This window comes from Notolepis coatsorum (assembly GCF_963971535.1).
Source record: "Notolepis coatsorum genome assembly, chromosome: 14".
Lineage (NCBI taxonomy): Eukaryota > Metazoa > Chordata > Actinopteri > Aulopiformes > Paralepididae > Notolepis > Notolepis coatsorum.
This window is the reverse complement of record NC_140178.1, coordinates 49,523,525-49,547,641: the sequence shown is the minus strand read 5'-3', so window position 1 is coordinate 49,547,641 and position 24,117 is coordinate 49,523,525. Positions and strand designations below refer to the sequence as shown.

At 42.8% G+C, this 24,117-nt stretch overlaps 1 protein-coding gene across 1 annotated transcript in view; it reads left to right on the top strand.

Annotated features, from left to right (window-relative positions):
- tnrc18 (trinucleotide repeat containing 18) overlaps window positions 1–24,117 on the top strand; it is a 151,773-nt gene that overhangs the window by 41,011 nt on the left and 86,645 nt on the right. The window contains exons 3-4 of the mRNA XM_084329104.1: window positions 3,639–3,779; window positions 21,227–21,331. Coding sequence (XP_084185230.1) covers window positions 3,639–3,779; window positions 21,227–21,331 — 246 coding nt within the window. The remainder of the gene's footprint in view (window positions 1–3,638; window positions 3,780–21,226; window positions 21,332–24,117) is intronic.

Here is a 24,117-nt window from a genome sequence, read left to right as displayed (position 1 = left end):
ACAACGAGCACGCCTTCAGTCAATGGTAACGTAATACTCACTTTGGTTTATTATAACTTTTCCGTACACAAGACTGAATCGCCTCTGCCTGTAATTAGTAGACTGCACCTGAACTTCCCAGGTCAGCCCTTGCCCCCTCCCCTCTGCCAACCTCCGGCCCGTGCGAGCAATAGCGTCGCCGCCAGCCCCAGGTTGACACGACCAATCGCTCCAATCCCAGGGTCGCTACACTATGAAGAAAAAAGCATACTCGTGGATGCCTGAACACGAGTAACACCGGTATCACGTCTACCGTGGCAACAAGCCTAATCTATCAGCCCTGACAGTTTCTCTAATAGTAGCCTAGTTGTTGGGCTACTTTTTGCTGGGAGAAGTCTCCACCCCTTTTTAACTGCAGGACAGACTAGTTTCCCCAGTCTTTCAGGGAGCGAGAGCGATGCTAGGGTAGAGTTTCATTCAAATGAAGTTATGGTCCACTTTATTAATCCCTGTGGGGACTAGGGTTGCATGATGCACAGATACTAGAAAAGTATTGCAATACCCACAGCCGTTAAATGGTCCAATACTCCATTTTATTAGTATTGATACTTTTAGAATAATAGCCTGATTGTATTTTCTATGAGTTGAGACCAGAGCAGTGTGTGCATACTGCATAGTGGGCGTGTCAACAGTGTCAGCTGAACACACCAAAGCATTTTCCACCTTGTCCCTTCGTGATTCTGCCTAAAGCCAAGATTCGACAGTGTGAGCGTTTGTGACCAAAATAGATGTGTGCGGGGAAAAATTGTTAGGAGCAAAAAGAATCTATTATAGTAAATATTATATCAAGTCGGCAGTTTGATGACCTAAACGAACGTTAGCTGTCAATATCAACCAAGCTGGTGCTAAAACTGAATATAATTAGCTGAAATTCTATTCTAAAATCGTTGAGTCTCCTATAAGCCATTCTCCCTCTCGTGTGTGTGTGCGTGTGTAATTAGCTTTAAAGGGGAGCTATCTTACTATTTACGATTCCTGTGAGTCTATGGAACACATCTGTAAGGTTTTTTCAAAGAAATTCTAAAAGCAAAGTGATCTAAAAGAATTTTTCCACTTCAAGATTTCAAGCTGTTTTGAGGCTGGGCTCCGCCCATACTCGGAATGCGATTCGAGTGACAGACGTCAAAAGTTTACCTAATACACAAAAAAATTTGGCTCAAGCATACGTTTTCGAATACAATACAATCCACAAAGGAATGACACCGAAGCAGGTACCCATGCCATACGATTTTGGGTATAGAGAAAAATGACAGGAAGAAAGAATAAGGTTGCTCTCTCACTCCGTCTAACTCACACACACACATATGGTGCTTGTACTAACGTTAGATTTTCTTGGCGCAATAAACAGAGCTAATATAACCCCCCCCCCCCCCCCCCCCCAAACACACACAAGGAACATAATCATTCATTCGCAATACACACAAGTAGGTCTATATACAACGAAGCACAGAGCTAAGATAACGTTAGCTAAGCTAGCTTGCTCTCTCACTCCATCTAACACACACAGTGCTTGTTAGATTTTCTTGGCGCACACACACACACACACACACGGAAGAGTACCGTAATACACAAACGAATTAATGAACGAGGTCCTACTGTTAATTAACTAATTACGACGTACTGTATGTACTTACTGATTCGATGCTTTCTTTCTGTCCCGAAGACTTGGTATAGGCTAGCTCCCTTCTTTAGAAACAACCAGGAAATCACGGCAGCATTATCCTTCGTCTTTGCAAAAATCCCAAAACGAACTTGGCCCATTGCTTATGGAATCACCTTATGTTATGGATGGATCATCACCATCATTTGTCCTCTTCCTCTTCATAATTAATAGTTTGCCATTGTAGGCGATTGCCCAGCTGTAGTCTGGGGAGCTCTCAACTCTGCGACGACGGCGACAAATAATGTTACCTCCTTGGCCGGTTTGACTATAGTATTTTTATGATTGACCAGAAGTGCTGAGTCCAATGTAGTCTGGTGAAAACGCACGTTATCATCCATAAGTGCGATTGTTTTGTCCTCTAATAATAGTCTCCACAAGTCGCGATCGCCATAGCTCACAAACTTGGCCCATTGATGACGGATCACGACATCATCAGGGAATGAATGCAAGGACTTATTCGCTGCTTGGCAGTCAGGAACAGCACAACGTATCTTGCCCGTTTTGTTTGACAACAAACAGAGGGGACGGCCATTATGCAGATGAGAAACTTTTGACGTCAAAGGTACGCTAAGTTTCGGATGACTCACTTCAGTGAGGGACAATATTGTGAGATGAGAATTCGAAGAATGCGCCAAAATGAGAATTAGAGACATAGACCCCATTAATATAAGTCCACATAGCTAGAAAACAATGCTAAACACTGGAAAAGGCCATTTATAAGATAGTTCCCCTTTATTCAAAAGGAAGATGTATAAATTATATATACATTATATCATATATTTTTTTTTATCTTAAATTATTAAACAAGCCTAACATAGTGTGGAGAGATAACGCATAATACATGGAGATTAGCTCGGGCGACCGTGGCTGAGGAGGTAGAGCTGTCTGGTAGTCGTAAGGTTCCCGGTTCGATTCCCGCTCTTCCCGGGCAGCGTATTGGAAGTGTCTTATAGCAAGACACTTAACCCCTAATTGCTCCCGATGTGCAGGTTGGCACCTTGCATGGTTGCCTCCGCCATCGGTGTGTGAATGTGTGAGTGAGTGTGTCGTGAGTGAATGGGTGAATGTGAGGAACAAAAATTGTAAAGCGCTTTGAATAAAAGCGATATATAAGTGCACCATTTTATATAGCTCAGCAGCTGTAACAGAATCATCATGTTATTTTTGATTATTTTAGTTTCAACAGTGTAAAAACGTTTTGTTATATAATTAATAAAAAATTATTGTATGCAGAATTGTCCATGTTCTGTATTTAATATATTCCATTACTTTTCCTGATGTTTTAGATTTTTGCCGATCATATCATTTTAGAACAGGTAGATCAGGATGTTTAGGCTGGTATCGGTATCAACGGCAAAACTTTGGTATCATCTAGTGGGGACATTATTGTTCTCTGCATTTGACCCATCCTACTACTTATGAGCAGTGGGCAGCCGCAGACTGGCACCCAGGGACCACCTGGGTCAAGGGCAGTGTTGTGTCTGTCGGGACTTTGGGCTTTGTGACTCTGTAGACGTTTTTACATGCACCTCCAGCTATATAAAACACACTAAAAGGAAAACGGAAAAAGCCAAAAAGCATAATGGGCCCCTTTTTGAGAGTCGGGCTGTGTTGTGGTGATGTCTGTGGTTGGGTTGAGTGTCCTCTTCTCTGCTTCTAGTCTGTCTGTGGTTTGTCTTGTTGAAATGGAGTGCACCGTGGCTCAGTAATAATGTGATTACAGTGGACTGCTTCAGCATAGAAACATCAGCGCTTATTGATTCTGTTCCTACCCTCTCTCTCTCACACACACACACACACACATGCACGCACGCACGTGCACAACGGAAAAGAGGCAGCATTTATCGACCTGCTCTGTTGTGCGAGTTGTTTCCAGTTAGTTGTTTTGGTATTCGTGGTTACCAGGGTGACTGATGGCCTTCCTCTCATTTCCTAGGTGACGCCTTCCAAGCAGGATCCAGTCCCTTCCTGTCCGGCTACCCGGGCCCCTCCCCCCTGACCTCGGACCCCGCCTACCGAGGAGCCAATCCAAGCAGTCTGCACATGGCTCAGCTCTGGGCCTCACACGCACATGATGGTATGTCATCATCACACACGCCTGTGCACTCGCATACACATGTGTGAACATACAGACATGAATACACATACACATGTATGGATACATTCATGCAGCCATACTTGCATAACGTACATACATATAGCCATGCATGCACACATATGCAAAATCACAAGATAAAGGAGCCAGTTGCTGTTCATCCCATTGAGCCACGTGATGATGTGCAGTGTGACATCAGACCAAAACTCAACTCCAGATATCGACAATTGGATTAATATGGGGTTGTTGTCATTAATTCAGATGGCAGAATCTTGCACACCGATATCGTAATATCATAATTTTATTGCAATGATCCCAATGTGATTAGCGATAATATTGAATTACCGCCCCCAAAACCTACATAGCCATACAGCTGTGTCCAGTGCACACACACACACACACACGTCACACACACACACACACACACACACACACACACACACACACACACACACACACCACACACACGCACTTTCACAGCTACAGCAGTGTGTGCAAATACACACTCTCAGAGACACTGACCACATCTCATGAATAGCAGTATGTGTTTAAAATCTATTCCAGACGCAAGCGGCTTGTTCCTGGTATGTTATCTCTCACGCTCCTCCTCCGGTTCAATGCCCATGAGACCTGCTCTGGTTGTGTCTCTCCTCGGTCCCGCCGGGGGGGGGGGGGGGGGGGGCTGTCCTCGTTCTGTCTCCTTGCTGCTGGCCAGGCCTCTGGTGCTGTCTTCTGTCTGTCCTCTCTCCTCAAACCTTCCTAGCAGACCCTGTTCTCTCTCTTTCTCTTTCTCTTTTTTTCTCCTTCTTTCTCTCTCTCTCTCACACATCCTCTTTCTTTTTTACTTTATATATATATTTTTAAATCTACTTTGCCCCAATTTCTCCAGTCCCCACATTTGTGACACACATTTGCAGTTCTGGCCTCTTGTGTTCCGTCTCACGCAGTACTATTTTTCATTTAATTTCAACCTTTATTTAAAATCGTAAGCTTCTGAGGTTTCCCTCATTTACAGAAACGACGATTGTACAACATGTAAATGGTACATAATACAAGCAATATTCACAGAAAATTAAACACCAGAGTAAAAATAAAAAACTTTAAAATTATTTAAAAAGATCAGCTAAAACAGTTACAGGTAGTCACACAATGGTCTGAAATCATACGTTTGAAGGGAGAGAGTTAGAGGCATCAAAGGAAAATGCTGACTTCCCTAGATCAGAACACACTTGAGGAACCCTAAGACCCGGCATCCAGTCATTCGATCGAGTTGAATAGGTTCCAATATTCCAATCTAACAGTGAAGAGATATAAACAGGTTGTTTACCAATTAGGGCTTTACAAATAAATAAATACCAGTGTTTGTTGCGTCTTTCTGTAAGAGAAGGCCAACCCACCCTATCATACAGGACACAATGGTGAGTATTAGGGGTGGAACGGTACGCATTCGTACCGTGTACCGAACAATACACACATGCCCCGAACCGTGGAGGTCGTACCGAACGGTACGCATTCGGGGCATGTGTGTATTGTTCGGTTATATAACGTTACGTTAGCTACGAGCTAACTAACTTTAGCCAACAGGGAAGTTATTGACGAGTTAATACTTTGACAAATGTTGCCTATATTTTTCAGTCAGTTCGGTCTTTGTGTGCCAAACATTATTAAAGGTAAACCTTTTTTTTTACCAAATAAATGAGAAGCATGTTTAAATCAGCAATGCCTCCCCTCTTGCTGTACCAACATCTCTCCTAGCTCTAACAGTCACTGTCAAAATAATGTGCCTGATGTCAAATGGCCTCATTCTTTCAGTTTTTGCATGACTTTTGCATGTTTTTGAGAATAACTGAAAAGTTGGATTATTTTTAGGCTATATATCTTATGTTGATGTATGGTATTTTTGGAGTGTTACATTAAAAAAAAAAAAAACGTATACCGTCCGAACCGAAAACCTAAAACCGTGATACGAACCGAACCGTCGATTTTGTGAACCGTTCCACCCCTAGTGAGTATCATATCTGTCACCAGTAATAAACCTAAGAGCTGAGTAATATGCAGAATCCAGAGGTTTAAGAGTTGATGCCGCAGCATGCCTATAAACATCACCAATCACCATAATACAAAACTTATAAGAAGACTGATTCAACTATTCTTTCTTGTTCTACTAAATAGAGGAAAAAATCAGATACTGTGTTAATTTGTCTTTCATGATTTATTTAATTAAAAAGGTTTTTGCCAGCGAGTCCAAGCAAATACCATGGGGAGCTCTCAAAGACCTCACCGTAATAGAGGCTGAAGCTACAACCCCTCCTGGCAAGAAACCACCTAGCTTGCTCTGATGCAGATAAAGACCCCCTTTAGCCTAATATAAACTCACCTAACACCGGGCTGTAATAGCACATAGGAGAAGTCAAAGCTAAGCAGTGTCTGTGATGGTGGACTCACTGGACTACCAGGAGACATTACAGTTACCAGTACAGATCAGGGTTAGCAGCACCAGATCAGTCTAGACTACTAGGATACAGATCAGTGTTGACTACTAGGATACAGAGCAGTGACTACTAGGATACAGATACAGAGCAGTGACTACTAGGATACAGAGCAGTGACTACTAGGATACAGAGCAGTGACTACTAGGATACAGAGCAGTGACTACTAGGATACAGAGCAGTGACTACGATACAGAGCAGTGACGACTACTAGGATACAGAGCAGTGTTGACTACTAGGATACAGATCAGTGTTGACTACTAGGATACAGAGCAGTGTTGACTACTAGGATACAGATCAGTGTTGACTACTAGGATACAGATCAGTGTTGACTACTAGGATACAGATCAGTGTTCACTACTAAGATACAGATCAGTGTTGACTATTAGGATACAGATCAGTGTTCACTACTAGGATACAGATCAGTGACTACTAGGATACAGATCAGTGTTCACTACTAGGATACAGATCAGTGTTCACTACTAGGATACAGATCAGTGTTCACTACTAGGATACAGATCAGTGTTCACTACTAAGATACAGATCAGTGTTGACTACTAGGATACAGAGCAGTGTTGACTACTAGGATACAGATCAGTGTTCACTACTAGGATACAGATCAGTATTCACTACTAGGATACAGATCAGTGTTCACTACTAAGATACAGATCAGTGTTGACTACTAGTGTAACTGAGGGGTACAATTCCCTGACTGTATTGAGAGTACGGTATTATTAAACCACTACTTAGTTACCGTAATTCCTCTAATAGTAACCCCGGCTTGTATTTGTTTCAACTGTAGCGGGTACCAGGCTTGTATTAGGAGGAGGCCTGTATAAGAGGGAGGCCTATATTTCAAATTTTCAAACGGATCATAATGAATAAATCAACATTTTGTGTCAGTTTGAACCCAGTAAAATGTACTGGGTTCATTTATTGAAACCAAGTACTGTATGAAATAGTAAACAGTGCAATTACAGGTGGTCACTGGTCATTTCAACGTTTTCAAAGTGAAATCAAGTAACTAGCTCAGTATGCAGCTCAGTATATTAGTAACCCGGCTTGTATTAGGAGGCCGGCTTATAATTGCTTAGCTAGAGAGCGCACCCGGCCATTAATAGAGACCCGGCTTGTAATTGAGACCCGGTTACTATTAGAGGAATTACGGTATGTACTTTAATTACTGGCCATACAGTACATGAATATATATGGTGAACACCCACACAAGAATACGGCAATGACACATAAAGTTCTATTTAGAGGGTATTTATTATTATCAGAGCAAGCAACGTTAGGTTACAGATTGAGAATTATACTCGCGCTTGTAAGGCGAAGAACACACGTAAAGTAGGTCAAGAGCGTAAGTCAATGAGAATAGTAAGATGGGTCTAAACTGACGCCACCTGTAGCATAGCAATTACATAAGGCACACTAGTACCAGCTGGAGACACTGGGGGGTTCCCTCCGGGTGTAAGCCGGCAGGGTAGAGGAATGTTCGGGTGCAAAGTCTGGGTCAACGCGGAATAACGAGGTTCCAGATACAGGAACCAGTGCAGTACTCCCTTGATCGGTAGACAAAGCAACAGCTATAATCCAGTATGCTCGACAGCATGGATGAAAGCTAGCCAGCCTCCTCCTAGAGGCGGGCTCGAGGGATGCTCCTCACTGGGGGTAGATCCCACACGATAGTGGGGTAGACGGTTCTCTGCTTCAGCAGTCACGGTACCAAAGCAATATAATCCAACCAGAAAAGGTTCTGCAGTCGCCGGGGTAGGTTCTCCGGTGTACATATCCAACGGTTCTCGTCTAGGACTCCTCGGGTGGTGGCACGAGTTTAGGCCGCCCAGCCTGGATAAGTGCACTAGCTATATACACGACGAACCGGTGGTAATGCTGGTCACTGAAAGAACTGTAGCAGCACGATACACTATAAATGATAGACTATTACTTCCCATTAGAATAAGTCGAACTCAACGGTACTGCGTTAAACTCTGACACTTTAGCAATATATTTGCACGCGGTTCTCAAGGCTCTATTAGAGGCAAAGTTGCCCACTTCACGGCACGTTGTCTTGTGGTGAAGGCATCAACGTTTTAGTGCTAAGGTGCTGCTGTATCCACCTGCGCCGTATTTATACGTAAGGTGAATTATCTAGTGCCAACCTAAGTTCTGTCTCGTATTACTGCGCAAACCTGGACATGTTGAGACATGCCTTGGCGTTGCCTTTGAACTTGCCATTGGTCGTTGGCGCCTAGGGGTCGCTGTCCAATAGGAGAACGAATATTATGGTCTGGTTTGTACCCAGGTAAAGGGATATTCCGTGTATATATACAAAGAATATACAAGGGATATCAAACGATATACAAATATTATACAAGGGATCTCAAGCAATAAATATATATATTCAGTTTAATCTGACCCTTTGTAACAACTAGGATACAGAGCAGTGTTGACTACTAGGATACAGATCAGTGTTCACTACTAGGATACAGAGCAGTGTTGACTACTAGGATACAGAGCAGTGTTGACTACTAGGATACAGAGCAGTGTTCACTACTAAGATACAGATCAGTGTTCACTACTAGGATACAGATCAGTGTTCACTACTAGGATACAGATCAGTGTTGACTACTAGGATACAGAGCAGTGTTGACTACTAGGATACAGATCAGTGTTCACTACTAGGATACAGAGCAGTGTTGACTACTAGGATACAGATCAGTGTTCACTACTAGGATACAGATCAGTGTTCACTACTAGGATACAGATCAGTGTTCACTACTAGGATACAGATCAGTGTTCACTACTAGGATACAGATCAGTGTTCACTACTAGGATACAGATCAGTGTTGACTACTAGGATACAGATCAGTGTTGACTACTAGGATACAGATCAGTGTTCACTACTAGGATACAGAGCAGTGTTCACTACTAGGATACAGATCAGTGTTGACTACTAGGATACAGATCAGTGTTGACTACTAGGATACAGATCAGTGTTCACTACTAGGATACAGATCAGTGTTCACTACTAGGATACAGAGCAGTGTTCACTACTAGGATACAGATCAGTGTTCACTACTAGGATACAGATCAGTGTTCACTACTAGGATACAGAGCAGTGTTCACTACTAGGATACAGATCAGTGTTCACTACTAGGATACAGATCAGTGTTCACTACTAGGATACAGATCAGTGTTCACTACTAGGATACAGATCAGTGTTCACTACTAGGATACAGATCAGTGTCACACAGATGGAAAGAGTGACACAGAGCAACGAGAAACCTGCCCCACATATTTATATACCTACACCTCCTTCCTCTTCCCTCTTTCTCTCTCTCCCCTCTCTTTCTCCTCTGTCTGTCTCTCCCCTCTCTTTCTCCTCTGTCTTTCTCCTCTGTCTCTCTTTCTCTCTCTCCTCTCTGTCTCTCCCCCCTCTCTTTCTCCTTTGTCTCTCTTTCTCTCTCTAGCTCCATTTCTCTCCTGCCATTTTTCTCCCTCTCCACCTCTCTGTCTCTCTCTCTCTCTCTCTCTCTCTCTCTCTCTCTCTCTCTCTCTCTCTCTCTCTCTCTCTCTCTCTCTCTCTCTCTCCTCTCTCTCTCTCTCTCTCTCTCTCTCTCTCTCTCTCTCTCTCTCTCTCTGCCACTTCTCAGATTCTCTCTCTCTGTGAAGACATGACAGATTTATCTCATGGCTGTATTCCCGGTGCTCCGTGCCGGGATGGCAGCAGCAGCAGTCTTTGATGTTTCCTTGGAATGGCAAAGGGGGTGTGTGGGAATGGGGAATGTCGCGCCTTCCGGGTGCTGTCCTTGTGGCCTAGCGATGTGACACCTGCATGCCCAGGCGTTTAGTGGCAGAGCCTGAGCCAGAGTTTGACGGTAACCCAGAGAGGGGTCCGGTCTATATTAAGCACCGTCTCTGAGGCAACTGAGCTGCAGGCAGACTTCGTGCCCAACACCGGCCCTCAGCCCTGACCTCCATAAACTCAACTATTTACTCTATGCAGATGCTTGCTTTTAACGTTAAGCTTTACCGGCATAACCACGTGGGCTTATTATGATATCATATTGGTTATGATGTTCAAAGGGGATATGTATTATTGGGAAAGTGAGTTGATGTTGATTTTGATGTTGTTTTTTAGACTGTTTTTGACCTGGTTTAACATGGACGCTAGTAAATGGTTTAACCTTTTTAACTCTTTGACGGCCACCAGCTGCACTGTTTGGCGCCAGCGTTAATGACCAATTTAACGATGTTTGCAGACTAGGAATGCCCGATATTATCAGCCGATATTGGCATTAAAATGTGATATCGGAAATCATCGGACGGTATAGGTTTTAAATTTTTTTTATTTTTATTTGTTTACATTTATTTAACCTTTATTTACCCAGGCAAGCAAGTAAGAACAAATTCTGATTTAATTTATTGTCAAAAGTATGCATACTGTTGTGTTAATTCCACAACAAGATATATGTAATGGTAATTACCGGCTGAAATTATTCCGTTTTGGGGGGGGGGGGGGGGGGGGGGGGGTCGGTTGATATCGGTAATTAAGAATTGGACAATATCGGTATCGGTAAAAAAGCCAAATTCGAACATCCCTATTGCAGACTCATCGTGTGTTCTGTATTATAGCTATGGAGACAATAGTATGGCTCATTTTACAGGCATTGTTCATAGTCCATTACTGACTAATCACCTCATTTCTAGACACTGTAGTTTGTTACACGCTAAACATCGCCCCATTTCCAAAATAATCCAGTATTTTCCCAGAGATCGCGAGATATGACACATTATATGCAATAAGCCCAAATCATTCTGGTTGATCGCCTGAAGCCCCAAATAGTCCCAAATCAAAGGTATATATACCATGTACGTGTCTTCACAAAATCATCAAGGGGGGGGGGGGGGGGTCGTTTAACTCAACTGTGATCGTTACCAAAAACAAGTTTTACGTCCGGTAAACTACGACACTGATCGGTACAGAAGCATGTTTTATGTAAAAAAAAAAAAAGACCAGCAGGTTAACACTTTGAGTGCCGGGACACGTCTTTTCACGTCTTTGCTGGCCATGCTAAAGTTGCCGGGGGACGCTGTACAGCGTCCTTATATCAATATTTCAAAAATCTGCGATCGGATTCATAATGTCCCTCCGCTGGCCTGAGATCCACCAGCAGGACCCACTGAGCTCTCTGGCGGTTCAGGAGCGCCATCTGGTGGCCGATCGGCGCAATCGCCAAACAGGATGTTGAATAGAGGTTGTCCTAGACGACGTAGTACTTCCGGCGCTCGCTATAGGTCCCGCGACTCTGGCTCGTCACACTACACAGTGATCGATTGCCAATAACTCGATAAACAACATGATTTGGACGTATATACCATTATACAAGCTGGAGATGGACCGGGTAAATTTACATCCCATAATGATAAGATTTCAACTCGACGATGATCGCCCAACGGCGCGCGGAGACTGGGGTGAGTTTCAGCGTGTAACGTTACCCTCTTCGATACTAACTGCTATTATCAACATTTGACCCACATTAGATGATTGGTATAACGCTGCCCACGGAATTATAAACGCCCCCTAGCCCATCCGGTCAACATCAGATGACGTGTAGTAACTTCTAGAAGTACGTCTAGTTGGAATTTTTTATATCGCGCTGATTGCCATAAAACTGTATTGCATCATCAATATAATGCATTTGGGGCTATAGATCACGTTCTGGAGAAAGCTGCAGAAAGAGATGAAAACATACTTATACATGATTAGACCATACTTTACTATGAATATGTGAATGAAAAAGTTTAACGTTGCTACACAATGAACAATACATATAGGACTTTGAATGGGCCCTAATAATGACAATGTAGCAATAGAATTTAAAAAGTTATAGCCATGCAAAGAAGGGGTACTTCTCCATAGACAAATAGAGCCGGCAACCTATGGTATATCATTAATTTAACCCAAGGCAACCAAAGTGTTAACTAAGATATACCTTACCTCAGTCAGAAAGTACTCCAAAATGAATAAATCTCAGTCAATCCCATGGCGATAGCAATTACTCGTGTATATTGGGCATGGCTACCATACGGGAAATAATAGCTCTCTGAGGCACTAAATCTTCCACCTATTGCTATGTTGTGATCCACTCCTAGGCGGAAACAGCCGGAGTGGATCACAAGACAAGTGATATCCCCAGTTCAAAGGGTAGGCGATACTGCCACCTGGTGAGATTCGATCGTCATTGCAATTCCAACGTAGGCAGATCAATCGGAGACACCTAGAGGGCTCCGGCTGACCGTATAGATCGCGGATCAAAGGACAATATCGAAGGATCAAAACCTACTCTGGTTTCTGGTGCTCAACGGTTGGCGAGATAACCCGACTTTACTCGGGTTTGGTCGTCAAAGAGTTAACAGCTGCCTTCTTTTTTTATTTTTTATTTTACAATATCATAGCAGGGTAAAACACATGTTACCAAAGATACTCTTAACACATTCAGGTAGGGGTGGACGGTATGGTCTAAAATTTATATCACGGTATAATTTGAAGCATAGACGGTAACGGTATATATCACGGTATCGGGGTTTCAGTTACAATATTTTTTTTGCCTGATAGGCAGGCTATATAAAGAATGACATCCTCAAGGCATGTAGATTTATAATATTTTAACTTAAAACTAGGCTACTTTTGCGTATACAGTCATTATATTCCAAATAAAATAAGTCCCGAGTCGAGACTCTGTGCTGCTCCCAACGAATCCCAATAGTATGCAACTGCAGAGCCGCAGAGCAGGGGCGCTTTCAGGTCCGGTCACAGGCCCGCTCAACAGCGCCCCCCACCCAACGGCTGAATTGCCAATGGCTGAATTGGAGTATTGCACTGTGCAGGCACAGCTGTCCAGCTCTCCGGCTCTGCAGCTGCATGCTTCTCGCAAAATCCAGCATCCAGCTCCCGCTGCCCAGCCGTCGTTATCAGAACACTACACTAGAGCTGCCGCGATAACCGCATTACCGCGGTATCGCTGTTGCATCACGCCCACTGCAGAGTTGGGCTGAATACCGCATCACTGCTGTTTTTTATAAAAATAATAAAGTAACGCCCAGACGTTGGGCTTGCGGCTCTGCAGATATACCCTACTTGGTTCCAAGCGACCCTATTGGGTAGAAGTGGTACCAGAAAAGTCATGTGAAACATTGCAGACCACCGATTGGTCAGAAGAGAGACACGTCACACGTTGGAGTCTCTGAACAAAAACAGAAAGCCGCCATCTTTACTGCCTCGCTAAGGATGTATTTCATTCAGGATTTGTTTGCGACAGCACCAACTGCAATAAACAAAAAAGGATGGATTCACTGTGTATTCTGCCTCATTTATTGATGAAACAAAACCGACATCAACCCAATTTACCACCGAGCGGAGAGTTTAGTGTCGCAACAAGATCGCTGATGTGTTAAGTTGGTTGTTGTTATTAGCCTAATACTACCGTCAGCAGATATACACGAGAGGTAACGTTAAACCCGGGTTGCTTGGTAGAATAGACACAATGAGAGGTAACGTTAGCTTTAGCAGAATAGACACAACGAGAGTCTGGTTAATGTTGTTATTGATTGATTGATTGAAACTGTGTTAAACTCTGGCTTGCTGCAAGCCCTCGGACATGGCTATGCCCACAGAGCTTTCAGTGTACACAAGCGGCCCCGCCTGCATCCCCACACGGAGACAAACGGAGTAGTACCTGGCTGCAGTGGAAAAGGAACGAAGTACCAGGTACCTAAAGCGGGTCGAGTCGAGTAGGTACTATGCAGTGGAAAAGCGCCATTAGACTAGAGGCAGGCTATAAGAGTAGACTACTAAAAAAAAAATGCATTCAAACTTTTTTTTGTGCGCACTGTGCGGTAATAACCGCGGCGGTAGGAAATATTTCGCAAATTTGTGCGGTAAGGAAAATATCAATACCGCGGCAGCTCTACACTACACACATATCATAATGTTCACAGCAAACTAGTTGATCACCAGGTATGTTTTATTAACGTAGAATAATTCATATAAGAAAAACGATAGGGAAATCTCTTACCTTTCTCCACTGGTTAAAAATGCCAGGAACTGAAATTGAAACTTGCTGTGCGACGCGGTGATATGTGTTTATTATGAAATGACAATTGCGTGTTGACACGCCCACTGCGCGAAGCCTCCTAAATAACTTTTTCCAGTTTGCACATATCTATTATCTATGACTAATTCTATCTATTTTTAGGGGCAAATGCGAGTGAAATAGTCGCGCTGTGGTTACATGACGTCATTGCTATTTTAGAGCTGCTCTACCGGTTACAAGGTATAGTCAAAATACCATAGAGCAAATTCATACCGTTTATACCGTATACCGTTTATACCGTCCACCCCTACATTCAGGGCCATTGGGGCCCGTCTAATCCCACTCTATGAGGCCATCCTTTCATTACAAGTTTTCACTGTGTGAGGTTGTTTGTAGAGCTAAATCTATATTTTATATCAATTGACAGTATAAACCAGACCTGGGCATTGTACGGCCCGCGGGATGATTTTGACCGGCCCGCGAAAGATTACATGATGATAAATTATTATTATTATTATTATTTTTTTTTTCTTTCTTCCATGTCAACGTTCACACGCACAATATATGCTTACCTAGGATTTGACTTGATTCAACAACAAAGCAGTCGGGGCAAGCCGAAAACGGTCGAAAGTGTGGTTATTTGAAGTTTGGATTTATTTTTTCACAACTGAGGTACTGTAGATAGATTACATTTTTTGAGACTAAAGTACAGAAAAAAGGTACCGTTGGGTACCGGTATCGATTCACAGGTACCGGTATCGGTTCAAATGTGAACGGTACCCATCCCTACTGAACACACAACTGCAGGACAAGGGCATTTTTGCTCATGAAATGCATAGCCATGTGAAAGCCTTCATGACAAAGTTGCAATTAATTTCAAGGCAACTAGGCAGCAACAATCTCAAACACATGAAAACCCTGAAAGAAGTCAAACCATCAGCTGATCACCGGCACAGGTACTCATCCATGTTGGGAGCACTGCATGATGAATTTTCAAGGCGTTTTCAAGATTTCAAAAAGGTTGAGGATGAAATGCAGCTGGTTTCCTCTCCCTTTACCTGCAGTGTTGATAGTTGTTCAGCTTGAACTCATTGACCTGCAGTCTGATTCACTACTGAAAGAGCACTTTAAGTCAGCATCACTGCTAGAGTTCTACTCTGCTCTCAAGGAGGAGAACTTTCCAAACATGAGGAGACATGCTCAGAAGATGTTGGTTCTCTTTGGATCCACCTGCATATGTGAACAGACATTCTCAGTCATGACATTTACCAAGTCCAGGTACAGATCCTCTCTCACTGATGAATAGGGATGGGTATCGTTAGGATTTTATCGATACTACTACTCTTATCGATACTGCTTAACGGTTCGGTACTTTATCGATACTCTTATCGGTTCTTTTTGGTTCTTTTTTTGCAAGAAAAAAAGACAATTAATTAAGAACAGAATCAACATTGCTTTATTATTTATAAATACAACTTTATAAATAAGTATTATAAATAAATATAATTTCTTCAGCAACAGCAATGTTCTTTTATATAACTTTATAAATAAATATAATAAATTAATATAATTTCTTCAGCAACAGCAGCAACAATGTTTTAAATGTGTCTGACTCTGAATTATAGACTTTTTATAATAAACAACAAATGCTAACAGAACTGTGACACTCGTTCACCCTATCCTCTGTCATCCTTCCTCTAGCTGCTAGGGAGAAAGGACTTTGGGTGGTGGAGGGAGGTAGAGGGAGGATGACGTGTGGTGGCCCTGGGCTCACTGGCCTGGGACATAGTGGCTGACGCCTCAGCTTGACGATCTATAAAAAGTTTAGATTGTAGTATTTGTAGCTAAACAATTGTTTTGTTTATTAGCCTATTTGTAATAATTCGTTATTAGCCTAGGCAACTCCGTATCTTGGCTTACGGTTACGGCTGCAGTGGATGCAGATGGAACACTGCGCGCAAGGCAGTCGAATACGCGCATTTCTGCACACTAATATCATGTTTTGCCAACAGATGTTTTGATAAATTGATTTGCTCGTATTGCCACCCTTACTGGCAAATGTTTTGTTGCACTTGTGGCAACGTGCATTGTCGGCATTGACCCTTGTAAAGTATATCCATACTTTAGAACGCTTCGCTCTATCCGCCATGATCACGACTCAGTGCATGCAGAGCTGCTGTCTGTGTGCAGAGCGCTATAGCACGGGGCGTCGGGGACACTTTCATTAAGGAGTACCCGTATGTAGGACCCGTATGTCTATGTGTAGCACTAGCGAGCGACTCGCGAGGAGACTCGCTGGCTGCGGCTCGCTTCTCGTGCAGAGACAGAGAGAGGATCGTTCGCAACTTTTAAATAATAATAATAATAATAATTTCTCTAGAGTATCGATAGCAGTACCGAGGACGTCAGAGCTTATAAATACTCCGGTATTTTCTAATATAGTACCGGTTCCCGTTTAAAACCGGGGTCCGGGGGGCATCCCTACTGATGAACATCTGGCAGCTGTGCTTTGCATCTCCACCTCAGACATGCAACCTGACTTTGATGGACTTGTTAAAGCTCAACAGAGACTGGATTTATCACACTGAATGAAAAAAAAAAAGAGCTGAAGAACACTAAAATGTGGAAATATAACAAGTGAAATGGGACCCTTGATATTTTTTTTTCTTTTTTTTGAAAACATTAAATGTTTAATATAGGTAAAGTAAAAAAGGCTACTGGGACACTTTTCTTTACACAGTTCAGTGACATGTCTTGTTTATTTTGGCTATAAGATGATGTGGTGTCTTTAGAAAGCTAAGAAAATCCTTGTTTCAATAGTATATGAAACTCAAAATAATCTGGAGCGTAACAGTAAGAAGCATTTTGTATAAAAGTATTCTGTACTTCTGTATGACAACTATTAAAGAAACTTGAAACTTGAACTTGAATAACTTTATTTGTATAGCACGTTTTCATACATGCCCTTTGTTATTAATGTTTCACATTTTGTTTATCATTTTGGAAATAAATTCTATTTGAATAAATGATATTTTTGAAAGCTAACCTCACCTTTTAATTGCCAAATAATAACATACACTCTTACCAGGGGTCAAAACAATGCCATTTACTGCTTTTTATATAGAAATAAAATGTATATTATGCATAATTGAGTTTGGAATTTTGGCCCGGCCCTCCAACATATTTTCAGTTGCTCATTCGGCCCCCCGGGAAAAATAATTGCCCACCCCTGGTATAAACCTTCCCTTCAATATGCCATAAAGAAAGAATTTTTTCATCAATAGGTTCCCATTTTATAGCGTCGTGAATATGAACTATATACCGCAATGTTCTGGGGTAATTCCTGCAAAGCTAGTTATAGGGCGCTAAGCTAATAACGTTAAATCGATTGGCGTTTCGGCCCTACACAAGCTAGAGTTAAAAAATCTAAATGCATATGATCGGTATCATGGTCCACCATGAATGCATGAAAGGGGGGGGGGGGGGGAGTAGTTTCTGATTATTGATTACCAATAATGGCATTCGTTATTGCAACATCATACGCTGACCTGGTGGATGGCTATGAGAACAAGGCCTGATCAAACTGAAATTGACGTCAAATCGCTCTTACCTGTGGCCGGTTGGATTCCAAAAAGAATTTCCCAGTTATTTGATCGCCATCTGGTAGATCGATATGTCCATTGGCTGATGCTATATTCCTTTACTGCATACTGAATTTGGCATCGCAAAAAGTATTCCAGGCGATCTGGTAAAGCCATAGCTTCAGGCTAACAGAAAAGCTAACCCGGAATGAAAAGAAAGTGACACCCGGTCTGCAACAGGGGAAACTGCATTATCGAGACAGCGCCAATACCAGGATCTGGCCGGTACTGCACTTTCGGAGTCTCGATATGCCGTTTCCAGCCAAAATACAGCTCTGTGACATTGAGTAGGATATTAAAATGGAATAAAAGCAAAACCGAGTGGTAACACGTAGGGGTGGGAATCGCCAGAGACCTCACGATACGATACTTGCGTCACGATACGATAGTATCTCAATACTAAATATATCGCGATACGCTGATTATTGCGGAAAAACTTTTTTTTTCTTTATCAAATTTATTTTATTACCTTTTTTCAACTGCAAAGTAAAACTTTGTCAACATGTTTTATCTAATAAAATTAAGTTTTTTTTATGAATAATTAAATATCGATACTTGGCGTCCCTGTATCGATACAGTATTGCCACGCAAAGTATCACGATACTACTACGTAGCGATTTTCCCCCCACTCCTAGTAACACGTATATATATGTGGATGGCCTTTTAAGGATGGCGCCCAATCACGTATTTATACGTGGTTGGCCAGGAATGTGTTAAAGGAAGGAAGATGCCTCATTACAAGCTGCGCCAATGGGATACAAATGGAACGGTTCCCATCTCCTAAGTGGGCGGGACTTTACACAGGCACTGTCGTTAACACTTTGGGATCGATGGACAAGTTTCAAAACGCCTTCAGCTTGTAAGATACAGTCTAATGTTTACCCCAATTCTTATGGCAAAGGGAAACATGGCCACATTCACCCCAAATCTTACATCTCTCATTGGGCTGAATGTAGCATGTGCCGCCTCCTCTAGTCTCCTAAGGCCAGCCAATGAGGTGCTTTGTGTAGCTCACGTGACACATTACAGGGAGTGAGAAGGACTTGGTTAGTATTTCTTTTGAAAGGTCTCTGGTGTTACTAATGACATTAATTATAGTTCTGTTCCATGTAGGTCTCCCTGGGCCATGGTATTGTTGCTGCTGGTCTCACAGGAACAGCTCTGGCTCACCTAAATGGAACAAGAGCCATAATTAATGGCGTTAAGTTACACCTGTGTTTACCCTGCCGTGACACGTCAGAATGGCTGCTCTGGAAAAGGTCTATTCAGAACCGTAATCAAAAACTTGACATTCTGTTGTTGTTTAGCATCATTCTCCGCTTTTAACACAATCTCTGCCACACATCTTATAGTCTTATCTGCCAGCGCTGTAAGCCTATGGAGTCGCTAACCTTCTTTGCAGGGCTATAACTTTTAAAATATTATAGTAGCTATATCGACATTACTATGGCCCATTCAACATCGGGTATCTATCGTTCCGGATGTGGGAACGTTATATTTTTCCATTCATACATTGTCGTGTTAATACCGTCATGAATATAAGTATGTTTTTAGAGTGGTCTGCAGTAATTCCTAGAACACGAGTTATAGGCCCTGATGCGTATTATACATAATCGATTGGCGTTTTTGTCCCTATACACTAGGGATGGGAATTGATTTTATCGATTCCTGATCATTTATAATTTAAATAAATAAATTGGAAATACAACAGAACTAAGCTGGTTAAAATAACAGGCAACTTGACATTTCTGATTGTCATTTATTGTTGGGCCCCCATGTCAGAAAAATACAAAAACTGTTATTCTTAAACTAATTTAATCTATTGAATAACGACCTGTTCAATGCAACTACAGTTCAATATCTTAAACTAATTTAATCTATTGAACTGTAGTTGCATTCAACTGGTCGTTATTCCTCTGTCTTTCAGAAGACCAGCGCGCGCACACACACACACACACACACCCATAGACTGCTCCTCCCCCGCTAGCCCCCACCCTCTTCTAGTCAGCCTGCTGTTCTCTCTCTCTCTATCTCTCTCTCTTTGTGTGTTTGTGTATACGCGGAGCAGTGTGTATGGAGCAAGGTTTAGCTAGCGTTAGCTCCGCGCGGCTAACGCTAGTTTACCCCGAATTAAATTAATGACTAGGTTGCAAAGCATAGTAGTTTTCACTGCACATAGAAGCAGTCAAACAGCGGGATCATTTCGGGAGCATATGACCAAAACCCAGGCAATTTCGAGCCCTTTAGGAATAAAATAGTCTGCTCTATGGCTGCATGCTAACGTTATTGTTTTTAAATGCACAACGGTCGGGAAAACATGGCAGCAATAAGAGGAATCGATAGTCACGGAGGCATGCGATTCCAGGAATTGGACAATTAGGAACCGGCTCCCAACGGGAACCGGTTTTTGATTCCCATCCCTACTATACACGCTACATTAAAAGATTCAAATGCATATGATCGGTATACATTATGCTCCATCATGTGTGAAGGAAGGGGGGGGGGGGGGGGGGGGTCGTTTATGATTCCTTGATTGTCAGTAACGGCTTTCTTTAGTACGACATCATACGTTGATCAGATGGATTGCAATGAAATAAATGGACAATCGAGCTGGAATTAACGTTAGATTCCTCTTACCTGTGGCCGATGAGTCTGGAGAAAAAATATTCCAATTATTTGATTTCCATCTGCTAGATCCGTTTTCCGTTTGTACGACGCAATAAACGCCGAAAGCATATTGATTCTTGCGTCTCGAAAGCGATCCAGTGCACTAGAGTGTTTGTCTGGATCCAAATAACAAGAGAGCTCTGCCTGGAACATATTCACCATCTTGTTTAGAGTGGGTGCAACATCGCCCGAAATCCACCAGGCGGCGGTATTGAGCCGTTGCAATATCAGACAGAGTCCAGAGTCTCCCAGAGCCTTGCTGGATGAAAACTCGTTCTTGGCGCAGACGCAGTTAATGTGTAATTCATATATTACACTGTTGTTGTAATACGAGTCGACTGGGAAAGAAATGTCCCAATGCTTATTACGCTTTTCACTTGACATTGATTATAGTGATGGGATCATTCCTGTGTGCACATTCAAAGTGCTTTTATGGTATGTGTGTGTGAGGGGGAGAGAGTGAGTATTTTGTTTTCTAAAGGTTGAGAGGTGACATGCCGTGTGTCTTTGTCTCTCTCTCTCTCTCTCTCCAGGATACCCCTCTCTGCCCGGCAGCCTGTACCCCAGCCCATACCTCCCCCTGGGGCACCTAGAGGCCCCCTCCCTGGCCCAGCACTCGCTCTACGACTCACACAAAGGTCAGTAGATCTACATGGTGATGAGTGTGTGAGTGTGTTTGGTGTTGGTTCTATTCATTTCAGTGCTCTTGTTGATTCAATGCGTTTGTAGGTGATATTAGAGGTGGGGGGGGTGGGGGCTTCATACAGCAATATATTGTGATATTTTGTGTGCCAGTATTATATGAATACTGTGATGGCAAGTATCGATATTCATAAAAAAAATTAAATAAAAGATTCGCTTGATAAACTCATTTCACAGCAATGAAAATGATGAAGAAAAATGAGTCGAACAGACTGAAAACATTATCTTATTAGATAAAGCAGATGTATATATATATTTTATTACAGATGTTAACAAAGTTTTCCATTGGGGACAATCTGCAGTTGTATTATGGTGATAATATTAGATTTGATTAAAATGTACAGCATTACAGTACAACGAAAATAATTTTGGCACCCAACCAGAGTGCAAATGTAATATACAATGTACAGGTGATTTAACTGGGTATAAAATATATAAATTAGTACTACTGAGTAATCGCGACCTTGATTCATAGACCTATGCAATCTCATTTCTAAATTATGACGATTTTTTAAAAACCTTTTACTTAACTTTTTTAAATGATGACGATTCTGACTTGAGTTATTTTGTATGTTACAAGAGACTTTTAAGTTTAAGTCAAGCACTTTCATATATGTTATGCTTAAGTTTAAGTCGAGCACTTGGATATATATATATACATATATGTTATGTTTAAGAGAGTGCAATAAATGATTCTATTGAAAAAAATAAGAATCGTGTGAGAGAATCGTGATCTCAATTCTTGGCGAGAAAAATCGTGATTCACATTTTAGCAAGAATCGCCCAGCCCTACTGAGTAATAATATATACGTTATATACAGCATTATTCTACATGCTATCATATAGGGTTATATGCAGGTGTATAAGTAGGTATATAGAAGTATATACTTCACTATTGTACATGCTATCATACTGACTTTTATCCAAGAGAGGCCCTAGGAGATGTGGACTCCCAGGAGTTTGAAGCTGGAGAAACGCTCTACCTCCGTCCTGTTGATATGGATGGGGGCGTGCACGCCGGCTCTACCTCCGTCCTGTTGATATGGATGGGGGCGTGCACGCCGGCTCTACCTCCGTCCTGGTGATATGGACGGGGCGTGCACGCCGGCTCTACCTCCGTCCTGGTGATATGGACGGGGGCGTGCACGCCGGCTCTACCTCCGTCCTGGTGATATGGACGGGGGCGTGCACGCCGGCTCTACCTCCGTCCTGGTGATATGGACGGGGGCGTGCACGCCGGCTCTACCTCCGTCCTGGTGATATGGATGGGGGCGTGCACGCCGGCTCTACCTCCGTCCTGGTGATATGGACGGGGCGTGCACGCCGGCTCTAGTCTTCCTGAAGTCCACGATGAGCTCCTTGGTTTTCTTATTATGTGCGTTAGTCCTGCTCAGTGCAGTACACATGTCGGTGGGGGAGAGAGTGAGGGGTTGGCGGTTAGCAGGGAGGTCAGCCTTGGGCGCCTCCTGGTTGTCCCTGTCAAAGTGGGCATACAAGTTATTGAGGGAGGAAGGGGTCAGTGGTTGGTGGGTCCACATGCGTCTAGGGTCGGAGTTGTTGAAGTGCTCTTCAACCCTTGGCTTGTGGCTGTGCTTGGCCCGCTTGATTCCCCTATTCAGGTTAGCCCTGGCTGAACAGTAGGCCTGCGTGTCACCAGATCTAAAAGTGGTGTCGCCTGCCTTTAGCAGTATATGCAGGGCTGTACACTGCGACGAGATGATCGCGAATTGCCCCTTTAATTGGCCGTTGCGATTGGTAAATATTATCTGGGGGCGGGCTTGCGAGTAGTTGCTTTCAAGCCTTGCATTCGCATTTCATTCCTAAATTATCCAAGGCGTGTGATGACGCGATGACGTCACTCACGCGAGCTGAGCAGTGAGCACTCAGCAGGTATGATCAGCGGGAACAATCGACTGAGCACTCACTCTGATAGACTAGCTGACTGTCTGATTCATTTAGCTATGAAGAAAAGTAAAGTTAGTATTGCTTCATATTTTCGACGCGTTCGACCTCCTATAGTGAGCCGAATTGAACTGAACTCAGACACACAGAGAGAGCTGCGGCGTCTGCTGCTCCTCCTCCCTCCCGCACCCGTGGCTGTTGTAAACACTAGTCTCTAGTGGGACACTGGGACCTCGGTGAGCCTGCCAGCCGGCTAGCTACTGATATCAACAAATGCTCCAGCAAGTCTAGTAGTGCATGATGGCTCGCGTTAGCTCACTGTTCAAAACGAAACGTCCCATTAAACTAAATAGCTACAGATAGCTCCTGATATCAATGTCTTATAACACTGAGTCGATGCGTATTCGAGCTGAGGGCACGCTGAATATAGTCAATAGGTCCAGCTGCAGCGCCGGAGAATCCTGGCCGTAGCTGGAGGCTACAGTATAGGGTCCAGCTGCAGCTCCGGAGAATCCTGGCCGTAGCTGGACAGTGGAGCTGGTTGCATATAGCGAGCATTTTGACTTGTTGCGTAGTGGCGATGTCTCGCAGATAATACAACTACAAGTATGATTATATAATATATATATTTTATTAAAAAAAAATATAAATATTTTTTTTCTTTTTTTTTAAATCAAAAACAATCGATATAAATAATGGTAAAATTGTTATTTAAAAATTTGCCCCTAAAAAATATTTTTTGCCCCTAAATTTCTCATTTAGGGGCAAGTGTGCCCCTAGTGAAAAAGCTTAGCGTACAGCCCTGATATGGACCCCTCTG